This window comes from Euphorbia lathyris, chromosome 7 (genome assembly GCF_963576675.1).
Source record: "Euphorbia lathyris chromosome 7, ddEupLath1.1, whole genome shotgun sequence".
Classification (NCBI taxonomy): Eukaryota; Viridiplantae; Streptophyta; class Magnoliopsida; order Malpighiales; family Euphorbiaceae; genus Euphorbia; species Euphorbia lathyris.
Genome location: NC_088916.1, coordinates 68,127,238 through 68,144,693, shown reverse-complemented (window position 1 = coordinate 68,144,693; position 17,456 = coordinate 68,127,238). Strand labels below are relative to the sequence as shown.

At 37.4% G+C, this 17,456-nt stretch overlaps 1 protein-coding gene across 1 annotated transcript; it reads right to left on the bottom strand.

The window, feature by feature from the left end:
• Positions 1 to 15,042: 15,042 nt before the first annotated feature.
• Positions 15,043 to 17,172, bottom strand: LOC136201456 (protein NRT1/ PTR FAMILY 5.10-like). The gene is made up of 4 exons (XM_065992120.1): positions 16,946 to 17,172; positions 16,635 to 16,852; positions 15,980 to 16,458; positions 15,043 to 15,910 (listed from the first exon to the last, which is right to left on the bottom strand). Exons 1-4 carry the CDS (start codon positions 17,037 to 17,039, stop codon positions 15,088 to 15,090), a joined length of 1,614 nt encoding a protein of 537 aa, XP_065848192.1. The 5' UTR covers positions 17,040 to 17,172; the 3' UTR covers positions 15,043 to 15,087.
• Positions 17,173 to 17,456: the final 284 nt, after the last annotated feature.

The window sequence follows — 17,456 nt, the reverse complement described above, 5'->3', positions numbered from 1 at the left end:
TATGAAGTTGATGAAGGTAGGTTTTATGAAGATGAGTCAAGGAACATTGAGTGGAACCAAAGCGGAACTCCTAATTATGAAGATAATGAAGATAGGTTCTACTGTGATGATGAATTGGAGGACGTTGGATGGAGCCAAAATGAGTACACCTATGATGACGATGACCAAGAGCTTTATGGAACACTTGACAAATGGGAAGGGCAGTTCGAGTGATAAAGAGCACATGGTCTGCTGGTGTTCAAAGGCAAGTGTGATCCTATTTCTTTTTTTTAAGAAAGAGAGTATGATGCGGACATCTTTTCAACAAATTCCAAGTCCAGGTTAGGGAAGTAGCAAGGTAACAAATTTCGTCAGGTATGTGGGGAAAGTGATTTAGAAGAGGAGGAAGACACACTTAAAGTTCTAGTATATCTTTTTCTTTTAAGTGTATCTACCTGGGCGGATCTCTTAGACGGATCTCCTTTGATGGATCCCTTCGGCGGATCTCCTTTGAAGGATCTCTTCGATGGATCTCTCCGATGAATCTACGTTGACGGATCTCTCTGATGGATCTCCTTTGACGGATCTCCTTTGATGGATCTCTTCGACGGATCTCCTTTGAAGGATCTCTTCAACGGATCTCTTCGACGGATCTCCTTTAATGGATCTCCTTTGACGGATCCCCCTCGACGGATCCCATCAACGGATCTCTTCGACGGATCTACTCTACAGATCTCTTCGATGGATCTACCCAACGTATCTACTTCAGTGTATCTACTTCGATGTATCTCCTTTAAGCATCTACCTGGGCTGATCTACTTCGACGTATCTCTCTCAAGTATCTTCTTAGGCAGATCTACCTCAACCTATCTCCTTCAGGTGTCTACTTGGGCGGATCTACTTCGATGTGTCTACGTTGATGTATCCCCTTTCAGGTATCTAGTTGAGCGGACCTACTTCGACATATCTACATTGGCGTATCTACTCATCGACGTATCTACTTCCAGTATCTACCTGAGTGGATCTACCTTGGCTTATCTATTCATTGTATTTCTGTCGATGTATATCTACTCCGACGGATCTATCTATTGTATCTACTTCGACCCAGATTGGCGGATCTCACTCTACATTGAATCCTGGTAGATCATATTTAGATGTGGGCAATACGAACAACATGTGCACCTAATGGCGTATACCGGATGAATAACGGAGGCGGGTCCTAGAGATTACTTCCTTTACAAGGAGTGAACTTTCCTTCCTTATTTAAGGAAGGATAGTTGTAAGCTTTCCTTCCTTAAACAAGGAAGGATATACATTCTGCCTATTTAAGTTCTTTCCTTCACGAGGAAGAATATACTCTTACCTATTTTCCCCTTTATTTTCTTTCTTTAGTTGTAACCCTAGTAGGGGTAATTATGTCGTTAGTTCTCTTTAGGGGAGTATTTAAACCCCATCTTTGTAAGGATATGCAACTTTTTATCAATCAAATTATATCTTCTCTTTGAGAGTGTTTTTAGGGTTTATCCCTCTTAACAATGGGGATTTCTAATTCCTACAAGTTTAGCTTGTAAATCTGGGGGTTTCACGGCTCCTTCAAGTTTAGCTTGAGAATATCTTTGGTAGTTTACGATTGAAAACTATCACCCGTTACCCGATCTGTATCAGTTGGTATCAGAGCTGATCGTTTCCTGACCCGAAACTTCTTTGGCAATGGTTCAACCTCGATAATCATAAGGTTCTATGGAGGCCAGTGACCGAAAATATGAAAAGCTGAAGGAGCGCCTCGCGGAACAGATCCAAGCCAGTATTGAGAGGGAGAGGCAAGCCAACCAACGGTTCCAGGAGTTATCCACCTCTTGGGCAAACTCCTGACTAGCGGCTCTCGCCCTACTCAGACCCACCGCCGGGGATCTAAATCGGAGAAGGGAAGAAGACCCTGAAGATGGAGAAGCCACTATCTCACCTCCTAAAGATTAAGGACAAATCTGTCCACTGTTGCGCTAGGAAGAGGTAAATCCAAAACTTTCAGTTCTTGATGTGGAAGTTAAGGGTATGCCTACTATTAGTGAGGATTTGGTTGGTTGTGATGTTATGAGTGATTTAAGTTCTCATTATGGAGTTGTTGATAATGACTTTGTGAATGAGGACTTAAATGTATCTGTGAATGAGGAGGAAGAGGGGATAGCATGTAGGAACTTTGAAGAAGTTCAAATAGAAAAGGGTGCATACTATGTGTTTGATGAAATGCCCCATAGGCAAAACTTCACTTGTATGCTTAATGAGGGTGATAACCTTAATCCTAAAGAAGTGGATGATGATTTTGGGCTGGCGAATCTCTTTAAGGCGGATGATGAATTCCTTTTATGTGTGGAGGTTGTTGATTATGGTGATGGGAGAGATGTTGGTGGATCAACGATGCTCAGATGTAGAACGTCGTTTAAGTCAGACAACTCGGTAAATGGAGTGGTCGGCTTGAACTATAAGAAGGAGCGGATGGAAGCGAGAGGTCATGGGAAAGATTGGGTGGAGGAAGAGGAGCTGTACGAATTTGACAATAACCATGAAGGAGGTGAGCTCGAGTGGAAGATTGATAGAGAGGAGGACCATTATGAAAATGAGCTGGATAGCAACAATGAACTTGAGTATGATGATAATGGGTCCAGGAATAGGATTGAAGGGGAAGAGAGTGATTTTGATGGTGAGTTATATGATGAAGGTAGATTTCGTCATCTTGAGAATGAACTTGATTATGATGAGGATGATGAAACCTATTATGATGAAGATGAACATCAAATCACTGAGTGGAACCAAAGTGAGGCCACCTATGAAGATGAGGAGAACAAATTCCATTGTGATGATGAGTTGGAGGATGGTGAGTGGAACCAAAATGAATGTACTTATGAAGTTGATGAAGGTAGGTTTTATGAAGATGAGTCAAGGAACATTGAGTGGAACCAAAGCGGAACTCCTAATTATGAAGATAATGAAGATAGGTTCTACTGTGATGATGAATTGGAGGACCTTGGATGGAGCCAAAATGAGTACACCTATGATGACGATGACCAAGAGCTTCATGGAACACTTGACGAATGGGAAGGGCAGTTCGAGTGATAAAGAGCACATGGTCTGCTGGTGTTCAAAGGCAAGTGTGATCCTATTTCTTTTTTTTAAGAAAGAGAGTATGATGCGGACATCTTTTCAACAAATTCCAAGTCCAGGTTAGGGAAGTAGCAAGGTAACAAATTTCATCAGGTATATGGGGAAAGTGATTCAGAAGAGGAGGAAGACACACTTAAAGTTCTAGTATATCTTTTTCTTTTAAGTGTATCTACCTGGGCGGATCTCTTAGACGGATCTCCTTTAACGGATCTCCTTTGATGGATCCCTTCGGCGGATCTCCTTTGAAGGATCTCTTCGACGGATCTCTCCGATGAATCTACATTGACGGATCTCTCTGATGGATCTCCTTTGACGGATCTCCTTTGATGGATCTCTTCGGCGGATCTCCTTTGAAGGATCTCTTCGATGGATCTCTTCGACGGATCTCCTTTAATGGATCTCCTTTGACGGATCCCCCTCGACGGATCTCATCAACGAATCTCTTCGACGGATCTACTCTACGGATCTCTTCGATGGATCTACCCAACGTATCTACTTCAGTGTATCTACTTCGACGTATCTCCTTTAAGCATCTACCTGGGCTGATCTACTTCGACGTATCTCTCTCAAGTATCTTCTTAGGCAGATCTACTTCAACCTATCTCCTTCAGGTGTCTACTTGGGCGGATCTACTTCGATGTGTCTACGTTGATGTATCCCCTTTCAGGTATCTAGTTGAGCGGACCTACTTCGACATATCTACATTGGCGTATCTACTCATCGACGTATCTACTTCCAGTATCTACCTGAGTGGATCTACCTTGGCCTATCTATTCATTGTATTTCTGTCGATGTATATCTACTCCGACGGATCTACCTATTGTATCTACTTCGACCCAGATTGGCGGATCTCACTCTACATTGAATCCTGGCAGATCATATTCAGATGTGGGCAATACGAACAACATGTGCACCTAATGGCGTATACCGGATGAATAACGGAGGCGGGTCCTAGAGATTACTTCCTTTACAAGGAGTGAACTTTCCTTCCTTATTTAAGGAAGGATAGTTGCAAGCTTTCCTTCCTTAAACAAGGAAGGATATACATTCTGCCTATTTAAGTTCTTTCCTTCACGAGGAAGAATATACTCTTACCTATTTTACCCTTTATTTTCTTTCTTTAGTTGTAACCCTAGTAGGGGTAATTATGTCGTTAGTTTTCTTTAGGGGAGTATTTAAACCCCATCTTTGTAAGGATATGCAACTTTTTATCAATCAAATTATATCTTCTCTTTGAGAGTGTTTTTAGGGTTCATCCCTCTTAACAATGGGGATTTCTAATTCCTACAAGTTTAGCTTGTAAATCTGGGGGTTTCACGGCTCCTTCAAGTTTAGCTTGAGAATATCTTTGGTAGTTTACGATTGAAAACTATCGCCCGTTACCCGATCTGTATCAAATCATTTTGATCTTTAAAGTTGTCTATCATCATAAGTACACACTTGTTCATAATACCCGAATAGAGGACCATAAAAACTGAAGTTGTGAACACATGGAAATATTTATCTCTTACTATATTCCTTCCATTATAATCAAATCCGTTTATTTGGTCTGTCCCTTCTGGGCCAAATATGACATGGTCCATATATAGTATATTTCCAAGATAGCCACACTTTAATATATATCCAGAATAAGTTAAGGGTCATAAGGATAAAATTTTGAAAAACTACAGTTTCACGAAGTGAGTCGTCTCACATTAGAAAATTAAGCTAAAAACATATTAGGGTCGCTAAAAACACATTACACGAAATCATGTGATATGGTGTTCCTTCCTTTCCTTTTCATGCAAGCACATATCTCTCATTAACGCCGTATGAAAGAAACAGTTCAAATGTTCCAAGACATTTGGCCCTAAGGACTAATTTCGACCATAAAAACAAAGACTCAAGTTACTCTTAACTTGCTTTTAGATTATACATAATCCCTTATATTTAAATACAAAAGCTTTTGTTTTTACTTTCTTTTCCCTACCAAAAAAAATACAAAAGCAGCTATTTTCATATTTTAAGCAAGATGACTCATATTATTGAACAAGCTCTAATTTGTAAAAAAAAATGTCGCATTTTATCTTTTTCAACATATGACAAAACAAAGTTAAACACTTACTTTCATTTCATATATGCATCACAATTTATATATAACAGATTATATAACAAATAATATTTGCACTCATATATTGTAAAAAGTTCAATTTCTATTGAATAATCATGTTTTCAAAATATATATAAAAAAAGTATGTTTATATCAGACATAGTCATTAGGATCTACATTGTTTCACATAAACATCTCTTGTGACAAGTTTAGTAAGTTTATCTTCTACCATGTCATGAGTTGATACATATTTTAAATTAACTTCTCTACGTGCAACTAAATCTATAACAAAATTATACTTAATCTTTGCGTGCTTTGATTCGCTATAGAACCTGATAACATCTGAATATTATCCCTGGGGCAAATGTGTAATAATGAAGGAAAAGAAAGGATCTCCAACATTATGTGACGCGACGTGGAATGAAATAAGATACATCTTCCTAATAAGATATGACAAAGGAGGTTAAATGAGAAAGATCTGACATCCCATCTCATTCAACTTGCATCCACCATCGTATCATTTCTGAACAGTTTTAGAAGAAACCAAGGAACATTATTATTAACGTCGTTAAAGATAGTAACTTATGTGCTTAAATGCCACTCAATAGCCATTAAAGGAATTGATGACGTGAATGTCCAGATATAACTTCATTAACGGTAGAAGGTTACAAAAATCTATATAAATACCCTAACTCCTAGATGTTTTATGTATGCTCATTAATTCTCCTAAAGCTCTTATCAATTATTCTTATTCCCAAACAATATACTGACATTGACATTGGAGTGTTCACCGCCTATCTCAACGACACCTCATAGGGAAGAGATTCACAATGTTATTAACTAGTGCAGTGAGCGTGGAGCTCTGAATAATATAGAGTTCCACCACAAACAAAGATGTCGTCTGATGGACTACCCAATCCCCCACTACTGGGATTACCGTTAACTCCACTACTGGGATCTTAGTTATCACTACGTACTTAGATTCACTCGTCTATTTCATTTGTAAAAAAAACGATTGAGGTAGTAGCTTCGAGATTGTATTTTCCTCTCAATGGTACTGTTGGTATAAAGAGAATAAGATGAATAAGGAAGAAAATGAAAACGAAGAAAAAAAAGATGAAGTGTTGGTATTTGTGTAAATTTTTTATATTATTATTTTTTAAAATTTGTGAGATTTTTGTTTTGATTAAATTCAATTTTCGGCTATGATTGTGCGGTTGTACGATTGTCTTGCCATATTGCAACTAGAAGAAAAGTTTTTCCACCAGACTTCCTATTCTCTTTTGTGCGCATCGGAAGTGATGATCAATGGCTTCAAAAATATATAATTTATTATTTTCTATTTTAAAAGGTTAGTAAATTAATAACAACCTTATTCTTATTCTTATTATTTCTTTTTTTATATCTAATCTATTATTTTTATATAAAAGCTGAAATATAAAGTAATCTCGTATTTTTTCAAATCAACATAATTGATGATGTGTAAAAATATATAAAAAAAAGGCAAAAAGCATCCTGAGGCTCCTAATCTTTCATTGTTTGGTGCATTAAGCCCTCGATCTTTTATTTAGACACATTAAGCCCCTGATCTTTCATCATTTGGTGCATTAAGCCCTCGATCTTTCATTTAGACACATTGAGCCCTTGATCTTTCATATATGGGTGTATTAGGCCCTTCCGTAAATCAATTAATATATAGGTTTATTAAGGGCATGTTTGGTTAGGTTTATATAACTGCAGCGTTTCACATTTTATCTAGACACTGCAACATTTTGGAGCTTTTCACAAAAAGCTCTTTTCATGAACAGTTGTTTGTAGTTACTTGTTATTGATAAAATTACTCTTCTTATTTCCACAAAATTTGCTTCAATTTTAACATTATTTTCATTTTTAGAACATAATTATCGAAAAACAAGGTTTTATTGTGTTCAATAAATTTTTTATTTTTTATTTAAATTATTTTTATTAATTTGTATAATATATTTTTTATTTTAGAATTTGTTATTTTTAGAACATCATTTGTTATCACACCAAACATGCCCTTAATAAACCTATATATTAATTGATTTATGGAATGACCTAATACACCCATATATGAAAGATCAATGGCTCAATGTGTCTAAATGAAAGATCGAGGGCTTAATGCACCAAATGGTGAAAGATCAGGGGCTCAATGTGTCTAAATAAAAGATCGAGGGCTTAATGCACCAAACAATGAAAGATCAGGGGCCTCATGATGATTTTTGCCTAAAAAAAATTGTTAAAATTTATCTGTATATCTTTCATCAATAATAATTTTTTATGTTTCTTGATAAAATTAATTGTTGATTTTTTTAGCTCCCTTCCTAACTACTCCATTTAATATTGTCTCTTCTTTCTAAAATTAATTTCTCATTTTTCACATCTTATTAATGAAATCAAATAAAAGGAACAGATATCCCTTTGTGGGGGAAGCCGACCCCTCCTGTGTGGCCAAATCCAGTGCTATAAACTCCGACTCCATCGTCGAACGAGCAATACAAGTCTGCTTTGAAGACTTCCAAGACACCGCACCACCACACATCGCGAATACATATCCACTTGTTGAGCTCACTTCATCGCTGTCGGTCACCCAATTAGCATCACAGTATCCTTCCAACACCAAAGGGTATCCTCCAAAATTCAACCCCCATTCCATGGTGCCCCGAAGAGACTTCAAAACTCGCTTAAGAGCGATCCAGTGCTGATTACTTTGATTATGGGTGTACCTACTCAATCTGCTTACAGCATATGCAATGTCAGGTCTAGCGCAATTGGCATCGAGGACAACCCACAGGCAAAAAAGACGAGCAGAGGACTTGCTTTCTTTTCGAACCTGATAGGTTACTGTGAGATTCTTTCTCATAGCAGATGCTTGGAACATATGCCAAGCCACCCCCGTTGGCACCGGGCTCCAACTCAAATTTTTTTTGATCCACCTCTCACCTAGGTGGTAGCCTCTTAGGAAGCTCCGCAGGTATCACATATTTTTAATAAACTTTCCCCACTTCCCTAGGGGGTGGTGCGCCATCATCTCCCTTCTCTTCCCTTTGCCCAGCTAAACGCAAAGAGAACAATTCCTTCATAACCAGTTCCTCCCCATGGTCCTAGCAGTGGTACCCATAGGTAAGAACCACATCTGTAGATCATCAGTGTCTGATTATTCCATTTAGCTTGCCACTGGATATCAGCTTCTTGTATGGTAAGAAGACAATTTGAAGCTCGGCAATTCATACCAGTTACCTCGGGCTTAGAACAAGTCAACTTTGCATACGGTGAAGAGTATGTCAAAGACAAAATCAAGGCGGTGCTAGAAGCCTGGAAAAGAGTGAAAGTAATTGCAAAGACAGATCACAGTAGTACAATCAATGAAGACTACAAGGTGTGGCATAGATCAAAAGCAAGAAGATTTGCTATTCATCTTTTAAAGACATTTTCTGAAAGATCCATAGCAATCAAAGAAGACCTATGGAGGTTGAGTTTGAAGCGCAAGCAGAGAGGAGAGCTATAGGAGGATTGGACACAAGGGCTTGAAGAAGCCTAAAGTTAAGACTGAGTGGGTTGCCCAGAATGAGAAAGGGGGGACTATGGCACCAGAGGCTGGTACTAGCAGTGCAGAGGTAGAGAACGGGGACAAAGATGGGCCTGGGGGGGCACCTTTTAGCCCTTCACAGGGGCATGACCTTTTCTTAGTCCCTTCTTATCTTAAGGAGGTAAGGGCTCAAAGAGGTTCACACAGGTAAGACCAGAGGGTCAAGTTCTATAAGGTTCTAGGAAGATCTCAATTTCTTCCCGGAGTTGCATGTCCACCGCTTGTAGAGACAAGTAGGCTCCGGACGGTTTGAGGTCAACGGGTTGGTCTGGCGCGCAAGGTCGACTGTCCGAAAATACCTTTTTTATGATTATGATTGAGGTAGGGTGTCCTTCAACCCAGTCAATAGGCTAATACACTAACTTCGACCGACCGCTCCGACGTTATGTCAATCGTTTATTCTGAATGATATTTGTAACGCTTCCAATTTTCGCTTTTCTTAATTTTTCTTTTTTCTTTTTCCTCCTGTAAGAACTCTTTTCTTTTTTTTTATGATAATGGGGCCTGGGGTGCCAACCTGGCTGGGATGTCAGGTTCCTAGACTAACTCGTCCCAATCTTTATTCAAATAAAAGGAACTTCATTTCAATCATTCTATTGTCAATAATTTATGTCTTGATAAGGATGAATGCACATGCTCTACCTCTATCGGTTGCTAAAGGTAAATCAATACTCAATTCTTAGAGTCCAAAGAAGTTGCCCTTTTATCAAATGTTTCAATCTTTAAAGTCACTATATCTTGATCTTGCAATTTTTTTTCAAGCTTTGAATATCATAGGGGTCATAACAGCTTTTGCTGGTGCACTTTTAATGAAACAGTCACAATTCGTTTTAAATTCTGATTGGTAGTTACTAGATAATTAAATCTCATTAATAGAATTAAATTAAAGTAATATTCGTTATTAATTTTATAAATATTTTAGTGGTTACAATGGTTTTTTTTTCGAAATATTATAATGGTTTTAGTTGTCATCAACATTAATTCAGTTTAATTCAATCAGATTAATTCTTCATTAAGCTAATTAATTCATTACGGCGAACTTATTATAAAAAAAGATAAGGTTCATACTTTTGTAAAAAAAAATTATTATTTTGCTTATTATGTGTTTCATTGTTATCGTAGAATAGTACAAATCTATTTAAAATGTTTTTGCTTAGCAAAAACAAATTGTATCATGATATCTATAATATATTTTGAAGTTAGAAATTAGCTAATTCTAGATTTCAATGTTTCTATAATATATACATAATTCTTTTTAAAATTAATATTTGTTGTTATACCTTTTATCAATTTTGATGTTGACTCGAAAAAAAAAATAAACACGTTAAAATATTATTATTAAAAAAAATTCAAATAGACAAAATTTGAAAAATCTATCATAAATAATATAAAAAACATTAAATAGTGATAATTCATATTATTTCAATTTGTAAAAGAAAATAAATCTTTTTTTTGTATTTATTGATTATTTTATTTAAAATATATGAAAATTTCATATCGCGTGCACCACACGGGTTTTTAACCCTTTCTAGATGTCGACACCTCAATAATTAATGACATGACAAATCACATATTTTCATTATTTTTGCCACCATGGCCCCCCTTAATAAATTCGTCCAATTTGTCTATTTATTTCATTTAATTTAATCTTCACAAACCTTATGGTTGTTACTCGAGACTTTAAATCTCATTAACTAAATTAAATAGAATTATTATTCATTATTAATTATATAAAACGTTTTAATGGTTACATTGGATTTAATTGTCATTAACGTGAATTGATTCAGTAAAATTAATGCCTCATTAAGTGAATTAATTGAGAAAAACAAAACATTCCAATAGTATTCTATAAGACTAGTCTTCCTATGTGCCAAATTTTGTTCAGCTTCCATATTCTATTTCGATTAGTTAGACCTATTTTTTGGCTTTCTAGTGATAACTCGGCATACACAGTCAGAATTTGAATCACGGGAGACGATTTTCGATTACGACAAAATTACCTTAAAGAGACTGATCTCATCATACCTCAAAATCTTTTTTTTTCTGTTCATCCAGTTCATTCGGATATTTATTATATCCTGTTTATTGTATTTTTATTATTTTTTTCTTCAATTTTAACTAATAAAAAAATACAATAATGCATAATTGAATGTATGATGCATTTATGCTAAAAATAAAATCGAAAAAATATTTAATTTGTTCAATTAAAAAATTGACAATTTTACTAGTTAAAATGAAAATAAATGCGAAGTACTATATATACACGGTGCAATGAGCTAGCCTAATTAAGTTATAAAATTTATTTAATTATTTATTATTTTTACAAATACAATAGCATAATTTTATAACTCTTGCATCTCATGGGCTTGACTAGTCTAATAAAATTAAAATCTAATTAAAGAATTTTTTATGCAATTAATTGTAAGAAAAAAAAACTACACATGGGATGGGAGAGAAATAAAAAACGTTAGATAAGCATTAAATATAAAAGAGGCGTTTCAAAACTCACCCAGCTTAAGGTTCTTCCCATCATTGAAGTCAGAGTGTGGAGCCCTTCGAATGAGAAAGAAAAAAAACTGCTTTTCCTCTGCTTGATTCCCTGCCCCACCACATGAACTTTTCTGTGCCCTTCCCCTAGGTAGGGTCTGGTCTTTCGCCCTTGGTTCTAGGGTTTGCTGCTGTTCTGAAAATGGAAATGTTCGCATCGAAAGCTACTCCACCTCGATTAAAATAACTCCTAATGGCTGAAGGATAACTTCCAATAAAAGGCGATCCAGCACCCGTAGCGATTTGTGTCCCAGCATCCGAGTCCGTCCGAGCAGATCGATATCCAATAGTAGCTCTAGTAGCCTCAGGGGTAGCGTAGCTAGGCACATCCCTTCCTGTACAAACCTTTCCCAGAGAAGGCATAAGCTTCCTTTGCCTCAGGGGAAGCGGAAAGCTTAGGTTGAGCTATTCCCCCTGCATACTCTTTAACAAGGTTTCCTATTCATATAGTGCGCTCCTTTGCACTTTTTCCGGTCGAAGTAGGTCGAACCGTATTTTCTTTGCTCGCTTTCCTTCCTTATCTGAGAGGGGCCAGCCGAGGCTTTTCGAGCTTAAAGGAAAGGCTCGGCTGGCTTGATGCCAAGAAGAAGCTGGTGGAGGAATAACGGCAGCTAAATCATCTGCTGCACAATAGCCTCACCGGAAACTGGTAGACACACTGAGCCACCACGTAGAGCTCCCCTCTGGCCCGTCATATGCTATAGATGGTCACACGAGCCCCTCGATGGCATGGCGGGATTTGCCATTGACTGTCTATCGCCTAGCTAACGACCGAAGGAAGGAAAGAATGAAGGAGTGTTACGACTCCAAATGGGCAGGACATCCGGGAGCTCACAGAACTTTGTCTCAGTGCTAGCTGTACCTGTACTGCAAACTCTTTCCCTACCTTTTAGCTCCCATTCCCAGCCTTACCTTTTAGCCTTTCCTGTTACCTTGACGCCATACCTTCTTTCCTTTGGCGCCTTCTCTTTGACCCGGTACCTAGTAACCAGCCTTTATAGCCTATCCTTGACGCCTTTATAGCCTTACCTTAGGCGCCTTAGCGTTTTCCTTTCCACAATGTGTGTGTATATATATGACAAGAACTCAATGTTTCACTCACTCACATTGCTTTAGTCTAGAGTCTCTCTTTATCAAAACTCCATTTTTCGTGTTCTTCTTGATTTAACAATGGCTAAGTATGATTATAGTATAAATTGGGACTACGATAAAGCACCTCAATTTGGTGATATGAGCTCGGACGATGATGAAGCTCTTGAATTTGATGAAAAAATACAACTCAAAGTGGAGTTTCACTACGCTCTTCAATTCTCAAATTCGGATCCACTACCAGTATATGCAATCCGGAAATCATATCCTAAATCACGCATCTTCTTATCATTGATGGGGATTAGGGAATGCATCATTCGAAATGCACTTGTCTCCACAATTGGTGAAATCATAGGAGATGTTGAATATGACCATGCTACTCAAATCTTCATTGATCACATCTTACCACAAGTCGCCTGGTCTGCTTTTCATTTTCTTAATAATCCATCCAATTTCAAGCTTCGGGGACTCACTCTCGGTGTCCAAATCCTGAGAACTGATTATTTTGACGACCAGCCTGAGGAAATTGATAGTTATTTGTATTAATGTTTATGCTATTATCAGGTTAGCATTAGAATTCATCAATTGCAGATGCAGATGATTAATAATGTACTTGTGATACTGATTCATCAATAAAAGCAAGATATATTTCCTTCTTTAAATTCTTGTTTGTTATGGTGTAAGACAATACTACTATATATAGATGCATCAATTATTTGATTAACTTAAGAGCCATTCTTGTTTGTTATTATTTGTTTTGACACCATGAAGATCTGAATGATTCAGTGTTAACTGCTAATGTTCTATCTGGTACTTCGGTTACTTGGTTAAATAAATTGTAAATGCTTAGTTAAATTTTTCTATATGGAATAACATTTTTTTATTTTTGAAAACTCAATTAAAAATTTCCGAGTTCGTCCACGTCCCGATTTGCTATGGGAAACACATTGTTTCAGGGTTTCTCATAAATAATCAGAAAAATTATGAAAAATCTATAAAACATAGCATGGAGATAGTATCCATATCTCTTCAAAATAAAATATGGAATGTAACCTTTCCGGGGGTTTGGAATTTACCGGGAAATCTACATTTTGGCTCGTTTGATCGAATTGGATCTGAAGGCGTAACTATATTATCATGGAAGATGGACGGAAATCCGTGCTCACAATGGGACAAGGGGAAGGGTTGGCAGAAAGTAAGCCAGTGTCATAGAGTAAATCAGAAATGCAGTTTCATTGAGAAATGAAAATCCCACTACGATCACGAGCAAGTTTAATGCCCAAAAAGTACTTAGCCGTACCAAGATCTTTAATAGTAAAAAGAGAATGAAGATGTTGTTTGACATCAGTAATAGCATCCTCTGAAATTCACTTCATTTATCCATATTGATGAAGAAATCAGAAATCAGAATTCGGAAATCAGAATTCAGAAACCTTGTAGATTTTATATCTGAATAGACACTCACTAGAGATTGCACCTTCAACTGATGCTGGTACAATGTGTGCACTTCTGCATATTTCTTCTAGTTCTAACCTCTTCTTCAGAACAAGCACTCTCACTTTGCCTGATTTGAGCTCTTCCAGTCTTAGGACTTTATCCTCGACCTATAAATTTTCGAAAACATGATTATTGTAATTCAGAACTTGATAGAGTCAACTAAGCAGGAAAGTTATAACCAATCTCAATGGATACTACTCACATGTTTGATTAAGTCCATAGAAAGCATATAAGGCTCAGTAATTTCAGGCTCTGAGGCATTAATATTACTGGTAAGGTTCCAGTATAACTGTTGCTCCTCTGTTGGAACTTCCATCAGATAAGCACAGAACATACCTACTGAAACTATAATGGTGAATCAAGCACTCTTCTACCACTTATAGTTTCAAGAACATATCGGGAGATTCTTGTACCAGAATAACCTCGAAGAGGAAGAAGATTCTTGTACCTTATCTTGCTTACAATTTCAACTTCATTGAAAAACTCATCATCTCCACCCCTCCTACCAAAACAGCATTAAGAATTTCTTTAACAGCAATTGAACTGCCATCTGAAAGAATTCCTCAGTAAACAACCCCATATGTGCCTTGTCCTATAACGTTCTTCTGAGAAGATCCGCTCATGGCACGTTGAAATTCTTTTTCATCAAACCATTTTGCACCTAAGCTAGGTGGGAGGCTAGTCCGGTTTTTGTAAAGCATGTCTGGTCCAAAAACCAGAGAAATGCAAACTATATCTCCTACTAACCCCACAAACTGGCTTGGATCATGGAAGCAATGTGGGATATAGAGCTGGTTGTAATGAAACTGCAACGAGCTTCGTGTGCAAAGTTAACAGACAAGAGAAGGAAGTTAGATGTCTGTTTAAGATACCATGCAAATCGTAAAGTAATGACAGCAACAAGAGTTTGACAGCAGCCTTCTGAATAGGGGATTTGGCAAGGAGAGGTACGCCACAGGACATGAAACTGAATCAGCAGCTCAAATTGTTAAACAAAAAGAAGAAGCTAGGCGAGGCGAAGAAGGTGCCTGCTCATCATCTCCTTTGTGCTAATTCTGATTAGAGCTAATCAAGGTAGAACACTATTTGTACTCAATTATTATTTTGCTGTAAACGGTCAAACAATACTATAAGAATACAAGTAATTTGAATACGCCCTTCGATATACGTAAGACCTAGCGAAATACAAGTAGGCAAAGAAACATAGTGTACTAAGTCCAGCAAGGAGCCAATAAAAATAATCAAGATGAGCCTTGTTCAGATTGCTACAAAACCAGGTCTCTTCTCCATTCCTACCACTTATTTTGTCAATGGCATACACAATAAAGCTACTTAAGAAGTTTCCTACCCCAATTACACTAAAGGAAAGTGAAATTCCCACACTTCTGAAATCCTCTGGAACTTCATCATAGAAAAATTCCTGAAGTCCAACAATGCTGAGCACATCCGAAATGCCACAGAGTACATACTGAGGAACTAACCACCAGATGCTCATTGGAATCATGGCGTTTGGCAGATCAATCATCCCATATTCTTTAGCAGTTTCAAGTCTCTTTTTCTCTACAAGAGCCGCAATCACCATAGATAAAGCAGATGCACACATTCCGGCTCCGATTCTTTGAAGCATAGTAATGCCAGAGGGATTCCCTGTTAATCTAGCCACAGGGATAAAAACACGGTCGTAGACTGGAATTAAGAAAATTATGGCAAAACCAATGAAGGTTTGAAGTGAAGCAGCTGGAATTCGAAGGCCTGCAGCAATTGTTCTATCCATTGTAACTCCTTGTTTCGTGAAGAAAGTCGTGGTTTGTGCATATACAATTGCATATACCAAGCTAGTAGCCCATATTGGAATAAGCTGAACAAATGCTTTTCTTTCTTGGACATGGTTAACACTTGGTGTCTCTCCATCTTGTGCTAATAGTCCCTTGCTCAGAAACCTGTCAATGATTGTTTCATCAGTGAAATAGTCTCAAATTTAACCACTAAAAAGGTTGTTATATGCTCACTTGGATGACTCAGAACTTTGATTCTCCTCAATAGGTGTTCTTCGATTTCTAACCACACCACGAATGGCTGTACTATACCGATAAGTTTTAGTTCCAAGCAAGAAAACAAGTAATCCAGCAAACATGACCAAGCAAGGGATACCAAATCCGAGAACCCAGTTAAGGTTTTCTTGGATGTAGATAACAACAAAAAGTGTTATGTTAATCCCTACAGATGTACTAAAAAAACACCAATTGAAAAAGGAGCTCTTTGCTCTACTCTCCTCTAGATGTTGTCCATCGAATTGATCAGCTCCGAAAGCTTGAACACAAGGTGTAAACCCACCTTGTCCAAGAGCTACTAGATATAAAGAAGAGAAGAATAAGATCATCAGGAACCAAGGAGGTGAACATGATTTGCCATTGACATTGTTGATTTTTTCACATTCAGAAATATCAACTGAAGTTAGGGCAGCTGATAGTGTCAATAACCCTAATCCCTGGAAGCAATTTCCAGTTCAAGTCAAGATCATAAGTAATTAATTTAACACTATTTGCTTGAAATACTAAATTCTCGAAATTAATTGAAATCGAAACTGATGGCACTATGATATTGCTGATGAATTAAACATAAATCACAATGTGAAAGATGATGAAGAGATTGATAAGTAATTACCAGTATGTAGATCAAACAACCAACTATAACAGTACGGAATCGGCCAAGAAAGGAATCAGCAACAACTCCTCCTAAAAGCGGCAGAAGCGCGGCGGTGCCTGACCAGGTATTCACATTCTCAGCCGCAGTTGCCGTTGACTGGCGAAGTGGACCAGTAAGGTAGGATATAAGATTGGAGAATATGCCATAATATGCAAATCTTTCCGCCACTTCTACACCTACCAACACCCAAAACCAAAAACATGGCTCAAACTACTAAATTTAGTAATGCAGTGGAAAATAAATAAATAAATAATTAGAATTGGGCAAACCTATAATGAAAGATGCTGAAGTCCAGCCGCCGGCTCTTGACCGGCGAACCGGCTGGCCTTTGTAATCAAGGAAACCTTCCACAGTTTCTTCCATGAGTGACACTGAAATTGAAATTGAAAATGATAATTGAGATGTGCTGTTCAATTATCTGAGTATGATTAGTTTTTTTTATATAATTAGAATTTGTGGTGTTTATTTGTGCTTTAACTCCAAAGGGTGTTTTCAAGCATGGCTGTCCATTGCTTTTCTCAGTATTATGTACAGAGTTAAAGTTGCATTAAAGCAGCATTACATTTCATTAAGACAGGAGCCATTACGTTTATTACTTAATCCTCATGTGCGTGCTAAGGTGTCAAAATATACACATTATTCTAGATTTTCTTTGTGATTACAGATTATTCTCATTCAGGAAATTACTAACTTAGGCATGGGAGTGCCCCGGCCGAGCACAACGACACCCCACATGAACATTATCCGGTGTAAAGAAATCGACGTGATATCACATACCTT